The sequence below is a fragment of the Phacochoerus africanus genome, chromosome 1 (genome assembly GCF_016906955.1).
Source record: "Phacochoerus africanus isolate WHEZ1 chromosome 1, ROS_Pafr_v1, whole genome shotgun sequence".
NCBI classification, from domain to species: Eukaryota; Metazoa; Chordata; class Mammalia; order Artiodactyla; family Suidae; genus Phacochoerus; species Phacochoerus africanus.
The window spans coordinates 120,408,901-120,424,697 of record NC_062544.1 but is presented as its reverse complement, the minus strand read 5'-3'; the positions used below and the strand labels follow the sequence as shown (position 1 = coordinate 120,424,697).

Genomic DNA, 15,797 nt, shown 5'->3' with positions numbered 1-15,797 from the left:
TATCCCCCCTCCCCCACAAACCCCAAACTTGACTTAATTGCTGAGAACAAAGAAGATCCTCTAGTTGGAAAGAGCTTTTCCTGATGTTAACATTGTCTGTTCAATTCATACTAACTAAAAGGAACTAAGACTAGAATAGTTGCTTTAGCAGCCCTGAGTTCTATAACCACAATGGTGTTCCTGTTTGAATTTAGAGAATGTTCATGAACTTTTCCCGATTCTGGGGGAAAATGAAGAACTCAGTTGCTTCTCTTGACTCAGCGACTTAACTATGCTTTGGGCTACAGTGTTAATGTCTAAGATGAAATTAAGGTAGCAAAAATGGGAGTTACCTAAGAAATAACCAGAAAATGCTTTAGAGAAATGAAGTATGAGAGGAACATTTCTAGGAGCTGTCTAACAGGATAAGAGGGGTTGCAACACAAAGGCCATTCACTGCTGTGACTGAATATTGTCATTGTTTTTTTGTCCATTTCCTTCAGTTGCTAGAAATAATTGATTCTAACATGCTGCTGCCCCCAAAAGATGCCCATTAGAGGATGAACAGGACTCCTTTAAAATGATAATAAAGGAGCAAAATATTTCTTAAGGCAGCATTGCCAGCCCGACTTTATTCTACTTGAAGAACACTTCCTTCTTGAAAAGCCCCTTACATGAGCATCTGCACAATCATGTGTGGCTGTACTGGCTCAGCAATTATTCATCCAGAAAGAGGGTACTTTAGGGGTTTGAGGTGGAAGGGAAAAAAAAGAACTTTTCCCTCCAAGTGTAAACAAGTTTTAGCCGATCTTAGGCGCGCTGTGATCACAGGTTTCGGCTTTCCTCAAAGTTCCTTTTTGGAAATTCTGGATAGAGCTGAGTAAGGCCCCTCGGCCCACGCCATTCACAGCCTGAGGCGGAAGTCGTGTGGGTGCCTCAGTGCTCACAGGAGGCAAGGGAGCTGCTGGTGGTGGAGGTGGAGGAGGTGGAGGTAATGCGGACATCCCTGTAGAGGAAAGCGGACAGTCAGTGTCTTTCTACACACACTGCTGCTCAGCCCTGGACGGAAAGGACCTGAGAGCAAACGTTTTCCCTCAGAGGGACCAAGATACCTAGTTCTGTATGATTTTTTAAAATACTAAACAAGAAAACTAGAAGCATTAAAGGGGAATTGATTAAAGGTTGCCATTTCTTCCAAATAACAGTCACATGAGAAAAGACCAAACGAAACCACAGATTACATGAAACTGTACATACTGACATTATCTTCACACAGACAGAGCTCTACTTCCATTTCCAAATTTTAATAATGATCCCCCACCCAAAGTTCCATTATTTACTTTATCCAGGTCCCAGATAGCTCTACCTACTCCCGAGCTAGCAATTAAAGACAGATATTTGTATGCACAGAGCTGAGCTACACAAATACCATTACTAGTAAGGGATGAACAGTTTTTAGCTGCTCTAACACACGCAATATTTGAAGGATGTGATTTAATATAAAATGACAAACAACTTGGGATTCTCAGCAAGGAACCATTGTCTGCTGGGTTGTGGGTTCCCCAGGGGCATTGGTCTTGAACAATCATTTCCTATTAGGTTGCATAAAAGAAATATGAAATGCTAATGACTGTTAGCCATGCACAGCAAGGGGCAGAGGGCTTTCTCTCACTGCGATGGTATTCTTAAGGAGGAGTCTTCCTCAAGCACCCTTCTTCTCACTGTGGCCCTGCCCAGGGACAGGATAGAACTACGCTAATCCTACACCTTTCACTAAAGCATCTGGGGAGCCTGGAATGCTGAACTCCATCCTGGTGGGCAAGGAGAAGGAAATTGGACAAGTCTCTGAAACTTCCTTTAGCTTCCAGGCACATGCACATTTGGCATTTGAATTTTATAGATTTTTTTTTTTTTTTGTCTTTTTAGGGCCGCACCCGCAGCATATGGAGGTTCCCAGACTAGGGGTCTAATCGGAGCTGTTGCTGCTGGCCTATACCACAGCCATAGCAATGCCAGATCCAAGCCACATTTGTGACCTACACCACAGCTCATGGCAACACTGGATCCTTAACCCACTGAGCGAGGCCAGGGATGGAACCCGCAACCTCAGGGTTCCTGGTCAGATTCGTTTCTGCTACACCACAATGGGAACTCCAAATTTTATAGTTCATTTTGAATCAATGAATGAATTGTTTTCTTGGGACAAAATAAACACTAAGTACAGAAAAGGCCTTGCTTTAAAGAACTTGCCTGTGATGCAGTTAGTTACCCCACTTCCTGTGAACCCTGCAGCTCCCTGTGACCCCATGTCTCTGCTTCCAGCCTTACCCTGTACCCTGTCCTAGGGCTACTCCAGCAAGCCATTCTGCTAGGTGGCTCCCTGGCTCCTCAAACTGCTACTGCGCTGTGATGATAACAGGTAAACATACCAGTCACTTCTTAAGTTGATATGGATAAGTGGTCAAGATCATCAATAAAATACTTCAGTTAAGTGCAACCTTTTTAGCAGGTATAACAAGCAATGGTTAAAGTCTTGTATTTCATAGAAAATGACTTACCTTCCTTTACATCTTTTACCCAAACCTAAGGCAGCTGAAATTAAAGAATCACATAGATATACACACTCATGCTCTGCAATCTTGGAATTCTTAAACAATGATAATATAGCAATAAAAATAAACATTAAATACAGACAAATGAGCAAAATGTAACTTTTATTGTTTCTATATAATAACAACTAATGAATGAAGTTCTATTACGTTTTATGCCAGGGTGGATTATGAGAAAATGTTCCTGGCTTTACGTCACAGGGTTACAGAGATTAAAAAAAAAAAAAAAAAAAAGACTTCAAATCGAAAGTGACTGTTGAAATGAGAAAAACAGGGAGAATAAGTATGTGATGTAAGCACTCCTCGGAAGCAGGTTCATGGAAAGTGACCAGTGAAATACCAGGAGGAGTGGAGATGGCCTCAAAAGGCTCCTGGAACCCAACTTCAGAGCCTGGAGGACTGAGTGGGCGCCAATGCCCTTCCAGCTGCCCCCTCCTCTCCCCGGCACACTCACCCAATGGCCAGAAAAGGGCAGCGGAATCTGGACTTGACATCCAGGGCCCAAAGGTACCAGAATGAGCACCAGCATTTCTGCCTCCCAGCTTTGCGGTTTGACCCCAGCAGAATCAGTGTGGGTTAGAGAAGAGAAGACAGACTGGGCTGCAACAGCACTTCATTCTACTAAGGGCGCAGAACTGGCCATCCAGAGACCAGCAACCCTTCCAGCCCAGGATTCTGGGAGGGTAGCAAGGGGCCTTAGAAGGAAGCAACCCTTGACTGTGGCCTATTTACCAGGCACTCAAAATTAAAAGTTCAAATTCACTACCAGAATTTGGGAATTGGGGGTGGTGTTTGGCAAATGGATCTTCATTTTCCAAGTAAAGGCTGAAATTGCTACCACTTTAAATGAATCTCTTTGAATTCATTCATTCAGGTCGGTAGCATAAATAAAAAACCTGTCCATAGTGCCACAGGGTCACCTGTGCCTGTAAAGCAAATGGGATGCTGAGGGATGTGTGAAAAGAGAGGCTGCTCATCAAGGGGAAAGAGCAAGGTCACCTGAGGTCCCCTCACAGAGGGATGGACCAATCAATCCTAAAGGACCCAATATCCCAAGAGGTCCACCTTTTCTCACTGGGCCTGTGACAACTAGGAAGATCTTGATAGGTATGTTTAGGGCAAGAAATAGTTCAGAACCTCCTGAAAGGGGAGAAGAGGTCCAGGGTCAGAAGGTCAACACTGGAGGAGGTAAGAATACAGACCCGGGGACTCATAGTCTGATTACAGGCTCCATTGATTTTTTTTGGTTTTCCTTCTTGTCTCTTCTATGGTCCATAAAAACTCCTTTAAAGGTTCATTAGGGCTTAAGCTACAACACAACAGTAATGATGTGAGATGGGATGGGGGAATGTTCAGATGTGGCTCTCTGGCCTGTGACAAACCTAGGAGCAACTGCCTAGTGCCTGAGCTCCCAACTCCCCACATGTGAGTGAGCCCCCACCTACTCCAGAGGTCTCCCACAGTCCTCATCCACAGGCCTCAGACAAAACCAGAAAGATTCCATGTTAGACCGATTGCCAAGTGAATTCACCCAGCTTTGAAAAATATCGGCCTGCAACAACCCAGGGTGAGAGATGCTCCAAAACAGCTCATTTACAGTGATAACCAGGTCAGTCTTGACCTCTCCAATCTCCCCGTCTCACAACCCTTAGAGCCAGCTATTCCACCTTCCTGAGAATCCCAGACGGGGCCTGGCAAGCCAGTGGGGCCCTGGGACAAGCCACAGACATCTGCAGCAAGAGAGTAGGTTAGATGCAGGGAGGACTGCTTTGCCAGAAACATCCTCACCAGCCTCATGGAAAGGATGTCTGAGGGTCCTCTTTCCTTGGGCCAACTTTGACAGTGGGTGCCATCCACTGGTGTGTGTAGGGCTGAGTTCCTTTGTAGTCCCCACACACAGGAGAGGAGGCCAAGAGAGAATGAAGCGACACTGGCCCTAGAATCAGGCGGCCCCCAGCTCTGGGGAACTGTCTTCACATTTAGCTCAGAAAGTTAGGGAGGCTGTACTCATTCCTAACTCAAGCGTTATTAAAATGCTTACAAAAGAACTGTTTTTCCCTACTGTCAGGTAGGAAAGCCACTAAGCTGCCTTCCTATGACTAAGAATGCCCAACTCCCTTTCCCCTTCGTCAGAGGAACACTAGGAGCCAACATTTTTGCAGAAATGAGACTTTGAGCCAGTTTCCAAAATTAAAAGATAGCAAAATGCCATGCAGTTGATTTCTAGGTTTCAGAGCTATATTTTAAAACTAAAATCAGAGGGAAAATGAAGATTTTGAAGGTCGTGATGAAAATGAAATGAATGTAAATGAAGTCACTTGGGTGCTTTTTAAAGATGCTGTATTTCATTTAAATAATTCAGATAAGGAAATTGTCTTGAATCTGCTTTCCCATTTGTTCAGCATTTCAGTTAGCTAGACACACTGGGTCCCATTTTACATACAGAAACAGAGCATCTTTAAAGTTAGAAAAATCAGTATAGCTTACTTTACCGAAAATTCACGATCAAAATGGTGCATGCTCTACTGAAAACGGCAAAGAGAGAAAGAGAGGGGACACAAGTCATTATTCAGATTTTAGTGTAATTTAATCAAATAGAGACAGTAAAATATTAGTCAATCACATGCTGATTATTCTCACTGTAAAACTCAGATATACTTAAGCACCAGAAGCACTGTTTGTAAACACAATTGTGACCGTTTTAGAACATGGCAAACATACTGAGTAACCAATGAGTCACTTTCCGCTGCCTTCTTTCTTTTCTTTTTTCTGAGCCAGTTAGATACTATTTCTAGTTATTTACAAGAACAACACTCACTTTAGAAGATCCATCAAGGTTTTTTCTATCCCGAAAAGTGGAATGGATACTGGGAGTGTTCCTAGTTCTATTAGTAAATAAGGATAACTTATCAAGAGGGGAGAAAAATTAGAACTCACCACTTTTCAAGCAAATCTTCTATGGTCTAAAATGCAGACCTGTCTTTTTAAAGTCAGGAAGAGCAAGAGCACTGGAAGGAATGCCCCCACCCCCCAGCCCCTCCCTGCAAGGCGCTGGTGTTTAAAGGCTGAATAGCACACTGAGTTAGCATTAGCTTACTTAAGGCTACAAACCCTCCCCCCCACCCCCACCATGGTCTTCTTTTTAACTGCTAGATTCCAAGTTAACTGGGAATCCCATCCTCTGGGGAGGGGCTGGGCAGCTGACCACTGACCAGGGGCAGCTCTGGGAGGATGCTGGGGACATAGCTGGCCCTACCCAACCCCCAGCAGCTGATGCCCATGAAGAGGAGCTCATATACTCCTTGGAAGCCAGGAGGAGGGCTGTGAGCTGGCGGGAGAGCAGAACCAACATGCTGTTCTGAGAAGTACTATGGGGCAGAACTGTTTATCTGAAACATGGTGACCCCTTTGTGTTTGTGTGGTTACAAGGAAAAGAGGTAATTTCTGTGGCCAGAGACCTCAATTTTGAGCCTAAAATGGGTTTTAGACTTTGACTGGTTAGATAAATTCTGGAATCTCCAGCATGTGAACTCATCTCTATTCTTATGCCTTATTCTTTTTTTCCCCCAATTTTTTTAAACTGAAGTATGGTTGATATACAATATTATATAAGGTACAGGTATACAATAGGATTCACCATTTTTAAAAGGTTATAGTTATTATGAGATACTGGCTATATTCCCTGTGTTGTACCATCCTAGTAATTTATTTTATATACGACAGTTTGCGCTTTAATTATTCTTAACGCTTCTTCCTGTCACTCTGGGCCCCCAAGGCCATGTTTTCTCTATTCCAGCTCTCCAGATATCCAATGCCCCTTTCTCTCCACTCATTCTCACAGACAAGTTTTCTGCAAACTTCCAGCTCTCTCACTTCAAAATTATTGCTTAAAATTATAAACTGCAAGCAAGAAGGGGTAGAATTCTCTTGTAGTGCATTCACTGCTTATTACTTGATAGTACTTTACTGCTTATAAAGCCCTGTTGTGTACACTGTCTACCTCATAAAGACCGGGAATTCTTTTATTTTTATTTTTAAAATTTTGTTTATATTATTATTTGTTTTTTGGCCATGCCTGTGGCATGTGGAAGTTTCCATGCCAGGGACAGGACCCGAGCCACAGCATCAACAATGCTAAATCCTAACCCACTAGGCCACCAGAGAACTCCAGGAATTCTTTTATTTATTTTTTACTGTTTTGCCTTTTTGCCATTTCTAGGGCCGCTCCTGCAGCATATTGGAGGTTTCCAGGCGAGGAGTCAAATCAGAGCTGTAGCTGCCGGCCTACACCAGAGCCACAGCAATGCGGGATCCGAGCTGCGTCTGCAAACTACACCACAGCTCATGGCAACGCCAGATCCTTAACCCATTGAGCAAGGCCAGGGATTGAACCTGAAACCTCATGGTTCTTAGTCGGATTCGCTAATCACTGAGCCACAAAAGGAACTCCTAGGAATTCTTTAAAACAATAGTTTCAAAAAATGGAAATGATATGTCCAAAGTCACAGTTGGAAGGTGAGGGAGCTATGCCCCAAGCCCAGGGTTTCTGATTCTTCCTACAGGGATCTTTTCTTTTCCTATTTTTTTTTTTTTTTTAAGACCACACCTGTGGCATGTGAAAGATCCCAGGCTAAGGGTCAAGCCTATGCCACAGCCCCAGCAACGCCAGATCGGAGCTGAGTCTGCAACCTACACTGCAGCTCAGGGCAAAGCCGGATCCTTTCACCCACTGAGTGAGGCCAGGGATTGAACCATATCCTCAGGGATCCTAGTCGGATTCTTAACCAGCTAAGCCACAACAGAAACTCCAGGGCTCTTTTCATGCCAGCCAAGCACAGTATTTAGCAGCACAGGCCTGCACTGCACCCAAGAGCAGGTACTCAGGAAAAACTGGACAGATAAGCAAAGACAAAATCAAGTTTGAATCCTGGTTCTAGTACCCCCACCTGTGTGACCTTGGTCAAAATACTTTAACGCCACTAGAATATCAATTTCTTTGTCTGTAAGCAAAGCTGTAAGTATAATCCATGCTCAATGGATAGGAAGGTATTCATGAGGATTAAATAAAACAGTAACTATAAATCACTTAGAATGGTACCTAGCACAAAATATGCACTCAAAAGATGTTAAATATGAGTATTAAAAATAACAACAGGAGTTCCTGTGGTGGCGCAGTGGTTAACGAATCCGACTAGGAACTATGAGGTTGCGGGTTCGGTCCCTGCCCTTGCTCAGTGGGTTAACGATCCGGTGTTGCCGTGAGCTGTGGTGTAGGTTGCAGACGCGGCTCGGATCCCGTGTTGCTGTGGCTCTGGCTCCGCTTCGACCCCTAGCCTGGGAACCTCCATATGCCGCGGGAGCGGCCCAAGAAATAGCAAAAAGACCAAAAAAAAAACAAAAAAACAACAATAACAATTTGGGTCTTCTGCTTACTAAGCTTTCCAGAAATACTTTTTGCAAAGCTTTAACACACACACACACATGCAGAAAAGCAAGGCAACAGGTGTGTGTTCCCCAAGGGAGGACAGGAGCAAATATTTGTGTGTGTAAATTAGGACCTTCTAAACCATTCAGCTCTATGACTACAGAGTGTAAACACTAGTTGATGACACCGACCATGAAATATGTTGGGAAAAAGTATTTGAAAGAATGACCTTCTAGAGACAGGAAACATAAACATAGCAGAAAAGAAAGTGCTAGGAATGTTCTTGCTGGGGAAAAAAGAGTTTTAAGGAATCCCATTGTACTCGATGGAACCACCAGCAGACTTAGGGAAATGATACTTCTCCCATCAATTTGGTAAAGATTTCAAAAAAAGGCCCCATGACAGGGAGGTACAGTAAGAATCAAGAGAGGTCCTAGTCCCTACACAAAAGCTGGAAAGGGCTCATGAGAGTAAGACCCCTTCTCTTAGAAAGGGGTCACTTCTGCCAACTGAGTTTAAGACCACCCTCGGCTACCATATGAACGTGCTTAAAATCAATGCTTCAGTAAGAAAGGCAATGCTGTCTAACTAAACTTGCCTAAGTTGATCTATTGCTGAGAAAACTGCCAAAGGGCAGCTTCCACAGTGGGTTTAGAAGATGTTTTATGAGAAGGAAATTTTTTGTCTTTTAAAAATTTTTTAGCTGTGCCTGAGGCATGCGGAAGTTCCTGGGCTAAGGAACGAACCCACGCCACAGCAGTGACAACACTGAATCCTTAACCTCTAGGCCACTAGGGAACTCTCCTTTTGCCTTTTACAGAGGAAGTAACCAAAATCCAGACACAGAAAGTGACTCATTCAAGGTTTCCCAGTAACTAACAGTGTACTGAGAGCTTACTGTATACCAGGTGCTATTCTAACCCCATAGGCAGGAAACTCTCTGGATCCTCTTAATAAATCGACTAGGCAGGTACTATAATAAATAGTATAAAGGATAATAAAAGTATAAAATCCTCATTAACAGATGAGAAACCTAAAGCCCAGAGAGGTCAAGTGTCTTATCCAAGGTCCCAGAATCCTTGAGTGGTGACCCTCAAGTTTAGGTTCCTCAAGCCTCCCAGATTGACTTGTGTTTGACATAACTACCTTTAGCAGGAATTCCTTTTTTTTTTCTTTTTTTTCCTTTTTTTTTAGGGCTGCATCTGCAGCATATGGAAGTTCCCAGGCTAGGGGTCGAATTGGAGCTGCAGCTTCCTGTCTGCACCACAGCCATAGCAACACTGGATCCAAGTCCCATCTGCGACCTACACTGCAGCTTGTGGCAATGCCAGATCCTTAACCCACCGAGCGAGGCCAATGCTCTCTCACGGACACTATGTCAGGTTCTTAACCCACTGATCCACAATGGGAACTCTAGGAATTCCTTTTTAATACTAGCCCTTAAAAATGAAGAATTTTTCTTCCTTTCTTGAGAAAACTGCATTTTATCAAAAAGCTGAAAGACATTATCCTTGACCTAGTTCTCAGATAAATCATAAATCTGGCCTAGAAGTAAAAGACATAACCTGGAGTAAGTGTGATTGCAGCAAAAAGATGGGCAGTGGGCAGAGAAGTGGAAAGAAAGATGAGCCCAATGAGAAGCCCAGCCTCCTGTCTTGGGAGGAAGGACCAGTCTAAGCAGGGGCTGCCTGGCCAGAAGTTGCCACTCCTAGGTGGACAGCCTTGCCATTATCCACCAGAGACCTTGAGGGCAGAGCAGGTTCAAGCAAATCTACCCAGAAAGATTTAGCGAGCCTCTGCTATGGGTACAGTAGCATGAGGCGACCACCTGATCCTAGCTCCCTGTTGCCTTGTACAGAAGTTCAAGATGTTGCTTGGTTGGTGGACTAGTTTTTTGGGTGGAGATTCCCTATTTAGGAAGGGAACTATTAAGAGAAAAAATTACTGTGTTTGGACCCGGAGGAAAGTGTTTGTTCAAATCGTATCTATCATTTTGGAGCTCCTGGGAGGTGCAGGCAATGTGACTCCACGCAGGGTGGGGTCTTGTTTGTTTGCTCATCTCTGGGATCCAGGACTTAGCACAGTGCCAGGCACCCGGCAGGCTCTCAATGAATGCATTTTGAGTAGATGAATCAATAAACTCACTGTGGGTAACCCATTTAGGGCCCAAAATGATAAGTTGACATGCAAATGCTAGCTGTTTTGTTTTTGTTTTGCTTTTTAGGGCTGCACCTGCAGCATATGGAAGTTCCCAGGTAAGGGGTCAAACAGGAGCTATAAATGCCGGCCTACACCACAGCCACAGCAATTCGGGATTCGAGCCGCATCTGCAACATACACCAAAGCTCACAACAATGCCAGATCCTTAATCCACTGAGTGAGGCCAGGAATCGAGCCTGCATCCTCATGGATCCTAGTTAGGTTTATTAACTGCTGAGCCACAAAAGGAACTCCTAGCTGGTGTGTGTGCGCGTGCATGTGCGTGTGCGTGCTGTTTTAATTTTTAAGAGCTGCACTACAATAAATGCCCAGCAGAGGCCAGAAAACAATCTCTGGGGCTGAGTCAATAATTTCAGCAACAAAATATTAAAGGAAATAAAGGAAAAGAGGGAGCCAGTATTTGCTGGGTACCGCTCATCTCTGCCAGGCCTCGTGCTTGGGGCCTCACATATGTTTCCCTGTGAATCCTTACAACTGTCCTTCAGGATAGAGAACTATCCCCCAGCTGCTCCCTCTCACCTCAGATGAAGTTTTTTCTAACAATTACTCTAATTATGAAAGATTCCTCTTTTTCTTCTCATTCTAAAAGTTACCTCATCTCATGCAAACTTGCTACTGTATGAAATACCTCCCACTGGGACCTCAGGTAAATTAGAGGATTCACGAAAACTAATCCCAATAGACAGAGTTCCCCAAAGCATTTAAAACTGAGAAGTGGCAGGTAACTTCCTGGGACCACATGGAATGTACACAGTGAGGTACTCTGCACTGCCAGACAGACACCTTGTGTGTTAGAGTCTGTGGGTTCTTCCTTAATTATGTCTAAGTGGTGTGAAATTAATATCCTATCTTCTAGAAAATGGTTCAACATCATCTGGGCAGTGGCTCTTGAGAAATTTCTAATCAGCCTATACAGGTCACCTCTACAAAAGATAGAGAAGTCTATTTTCTGTCCTAATCAATATTTAGGGGCTTTCCTATAAAACCTGCTGGCAAAGTCAGACGGGAAACAGAATATTACCCCCAAGAGCCAGGTACTTTGCTATCAGAACAGGTCCTGGCCCCAGAACACTCCACAGAGAACCACTAAGCAGCCTCAGCCAACAAGGAGACCCATCAGCTGGATGCAAGGCCTTCAGACCAGTCCCCTTACACATGTTTGTTGTTTGGGCGAAGGTAAGTTAGAAGCATCTGAGAGCAGTTAGTAATGCTCTTGGTAGTGCTTGGGCACCACTGCAAGCCTTAATGACTATGGTGTCATCTTCTCATAAATCAACCCCAGCCAAGGACTCTCCCTTCAGAGAGCAGCAGCAACTCCTTCAGGCACAGACAAAGGCTCCGAGTGGCAGAAGCAGCCCCTGAGACAGCCAGACATCTGGTTCACTTAAGAAGGGGAAGGAGGTACTGACACCCAGATGGGTTTTGATGGGGTTTGCAAAATGGTTAGGAGAGAGGTATTAGTTTAAAAAGGAAAGAAGTGGCATGAGGCCACTCTACAGAATTAGAGATTATTTTTATAATACTTTTTTACATTTTTTCAAACAAAACTTCTAGTATCTGATTCACAAAGGTGAAACAAAATATTCAGATGATTAAATACAGAGCAGGACAGAGCACAAATTATTAGGAAATCAGAAGCTCGGTGGGGATTTCACTCCTATACCTGGGCACTTCACCCATTTTGCTCCGTGGCAAACCGACATTATGGCTGGGCTCCCTGAGGAGACAGTCCTGGCAGGACAGGGGCCCTGGTGGCAGCACGACTGTTTTGTTCAGCTGAGCGTGTACAAAGACAAGCTCAATCTAAGGAGCCCTGCATGTGGCTTTTCAGGAGAGAGAGCCAGCTGGAGGTAGGGGTGCTGAGTGGCCCTGAAACCAGCTATTCCTCTTCCCATGAAATCCAAGTTGGAAACCCAGACACTCTGCTCTCCCAAATGACACTGCTCATTTGCACTCACAAGGGTTTCTCTGAAGTGTTTGGACCAAGATGAGAAAAGAAATATCTCCACCTCTCTCCCCGTTGGTGGAGAGGGGGAAGAAGGGAGGTCACTCTGCCTCCATCACTAACCTGCTGTAGAGGGTGGTGTTGGCGATGACGGGGATGTAAGAGGTGAGCTGGCCCCAGATCCTGCTAAGAGAAAACAAAGAAAAACCCTCATGGGGACCAAAGAAAGACACTTGGAATTTGGCCTGGACTGGGACCCACTACCATGACTCAGACCCACCACTGTCTGAGAATCTGCACTTGGCTTAGTCTGTAGGCCTTGTGGTAAAAGATGAGGTGGAACAGAGAATTCAGGGACTGGACCCAGTGACCACAGACTTCTAGCACAGTGCAGGGCTTCCTTCCCCAGGCCTCGTTGCCTCCTGCTGCTCTCCACCTGCCTGGTATGAAGCCAACTTTGCACAATCCAACGGCTTAAGCAATTGGGTGCAATACCTCTTAGGTTCAGGGACCCAACCCCTGACTTGGATAATGAATGACAAATGACCATGCCACCACAGTACAAGTGACAGAGGAGTGCAGAGCAGTCTGATGAAGGCCTCTCCAAAGGAAGCAAGAGTTCCCACTGCACCCACTCAGCAACAGTCTCTGCAAAAGGTCCGTTTTACCAGTTGGCACACTCAGTTAGACAAGGTCAGCCTATTCAGTTTGTGGATTTCCCAGGCCTTTTCTTACCTGAAACTCAGTAAATATCCTTTTTTTTTTTTGTCTTTTGTCTTTTTTTGTTGTTGTTGCTATTTCTTGGGCTGCTCCCGCGGCATGTGGAGGTTCCCAGGCTAGGGGTTGAATCGGAACTGTAGCCACCAGCCTACGCCAGAGCCACAGCAACGTGGGATCCGAGCCGCATCTGCAACCTACACCACAGCTCACGGCAACGCCGGATCGTTAATCCACTGAGCAAGGGCAGGGACCGAACCCGCAACCTCACGGTTCCTAGTCGGATTCGTTAACCACTGCGCCACGACGGGAACTCCGTAAATATCCTTATTTACCTTAAAACAATGTGTATATTCCCACATGTTGCATGCTTTTTCTGGAACTAGTAAATGTGTTGCATTTCTCTTTTTTTTTTTAGGGCCACCCTATGACACAGCCACAGCAATGTCAGATCCAAGCCACATCTGCGACCTACACCATAGCTCATGACTATGCTGGATCCTGAACCCACTAAGTGAGGCCAGGGGTCAAACCGGCATCCTCATGGATACTAGTTAGATTTGTTTCCACTGAGCCACGGTGGGAACTCCATGTGTTGTATTTCAAATATTCCCACATTCCCAGAATTTCATCCATTGCTCAGAAATCCCCAGAATACATCCTCCTGGCCTGACATGGAAGTAGCCCAATGAGAAAACAGAATTTCTTACAAAAACCCCCTCCCTCACAAGGAAGTCCTATCAAAGGGTTATCAAGGCTCCTGGGAGGGCTGTGACCAGGCCATAAGAGGCCTTCCAGCACCAGCTCACCCACTATCCACAGGACATTTGGGGCATAGTATGGACACTGAGCACTGAGAGAAATGTCCCACTTAAACTGCATCTCCCTCCAAAGTATGCAATATTCTCTCACCTCTCTATAAAACATGAGAGTCTTTTTGCTGAAAAAAGAAGGTAAAATTCAACCCACCCTGATTTCATACAGCTTTATAGTGCTAACCCAGACTTTAAAGGGGAGAAGGTTTGAACTTGAGATTCCAGTGGGTCTGGTGATGATGACACATTTCTATCACTCTGTTTTTCTGAACTCTTTGAGGTGGTGTCTTGGAGTCCTTGGCATCCCATCTGGCTGCATCCGGCACAGAGCCTTGCAGGCAGACATAGCCTCAGGATGGTGAACACCAAGCCAGGCTTTCTCTGCTTTATAAAGAAGCAGATGATGGACAGAGTGTCTGCCAGTGTGACATGCTGGTTGGAGACATGCGTCTTAGCCTAATGATGACAATGACTGGCCCACATCCATCCCACCAACCAGGGAGAAAACAGAGTTCCAATTCTGAAATGACCTGCCAGGCACTCTTCCTCTCCTAGCCTCCATCTCCAGGAACCTGCCCTGTCCTCACAGGGACCTCCAGCCTGGAGCGTCCCCTCCTTCTCTTCCCTGCTAGCTGCCCCCAAGCCCTTCTCTGACTTGACCCTCCAAGCAGTGGTGTTGGCATGACTATTACCCTCCTTCTGGAATCTATGATCTTCTCCCATCCCAACTCTTCCAACTTCAGCTCTACCCACACTGCCTCTACTCTCTGGCTGCAGCTAGTCCGACCTTTAGGTCTCAGGTACCCCGCACACTTTTCCTCTTGCCCTTGGCCCACATGCTCCTCACTGGCTTCTCTGAAAAGACCAAAGGAGGCAAGGGCTGTGAACACCCTCAGCCTCCTCCCTTTCCTTCCACTTTTAACTGTCTCTGCTGCTTGCCATACCCTCTTGGCTCCTGACTCCACGAAAAGAAGGAGTGGGCTTCCTCCAAGGGGGAGACTGACAGCTGGGCTCCTGATGCTAACCCCTTGCCCTCTAGCCCCCTCCCCCAACTCTCTCATTGTATCTTCAGCATCTCCCTCTCTACTACGTCCTTATCCTGCCTACACATACACACAGCTATCCCTCAGCCTAAAAAACCTCCCCTTCCTTTGACCCTTCAGGCTAAGCCGAAGCTTGCCCTGTTACGATGAAACCTCCCTTCTCTGGGTGGAACTCCACTTCACTGAAAGAGCCCAAGGGATCATTTGATCTGATTTCCAGAGATGGGGATATTAAGGCCCAAAGCCAGCAGGGCTGATGAGAAGCAGCCAGGAGTGAAGGTGAGGAGAGACAATTCAGGACAGTGCTCTCTGTGCCATCTTGGCCCTTCCAGGATGCTTTCTGAGATCCCTACATACTGTTGAGTTCTTTCCTTAATACAGGAGGGCATGCCATTCTGTCACATGGGAGGGAACAGAAGGCAGGACTTAGGATCATTTTCGTTCCTACAGGCTCTTCCTGATAAACAGGGGGCCTTGCACTGTAAGTTGGGTTGGTTTTACTTCCAGGGCTGATGATCATCTTTGATTGCTCAAGCTTTGCCATTAGTGAAGACACTAGTTACCCCATAAGCTCTGGGGTCCCTTCCCCACTTATAATTTATAATGAGTTACCTGAATTATTGGAGTTGCTGTATTTTGCTGAATGTTCTTCACTATTTTCAAATGCAGATCGTTTTGACTTCTTTAAAAATAAAAGAGAGATGGGGGAAGAGCAAAGAATAAATGTACAAAAGCTGGGACCTAGAATAAAAACATCTTCTAGGCACATAGTTAAACGAGCTACACACAAGGTCATATCTGGCCTCATAACTTAATACAGTGAGGAAGCCACAAGCCAAAACTAAAGAGAGAAATAAAACCAAGAATGCTGAGTTTACTATCTCAGACCAATCATTCCCCGCAATTACATTAAGGTCATAATTAGCCCAGCAAGCCAGGAAACTCTATGGTCCATTTCTCCACTGATATTATATGGCTCTTTTTCAGAAGCTGCAAACCAGTCATCTGGAAATAGTTTTTGTTTTCAAGGAGATACAGCACAAA

At 45.2% G+C, this 15,797-nt stretch overlaps 1 protein-coding gene across 9 annotated transcripts in view; it reads right to left on the bottom strand.

The window, feature by feature from the left end:
- Positions 1–581: 581 nt before the first annotated feature.
- The window catches only part of PXK (PX domain containing serine/threonine kinase like), an 81,818-nt gene continuing 66,602 nt past the window's right edge, over positions 582–15,797 (bottom strand). The window contains exons 16-19 of one of the 9 annotated variants that reach the window (XM_047778091.1): positions 15,366–15,435; positions 12,302–12,364; positions 2,538–2,571; positions 787–985 (exon numbers count right to left, since the gene is read on the bottom strand). In XM_047778091.1, coding sequence (XP_047634047.1) covers positions 916–985; positions 2,538–2,571; positions 12,302–12,364; positions 15,366–15,435 — 237 coding nt within the window. In that variant the 3' untranslated portion in view covers positions 787–915. Of the gene's footprint in view, positions 986–2,537; positions 2,572–5,075; positions 5,114–12,301; positions 12,365–15,365; positions 15,436–15,797 lie in introns of those variants that run through there. The other 8 variants (XM_047778100.1, XM_047778109.1, XM_047778127.1 and 5 more) reach the window with 8 other exon arrangements.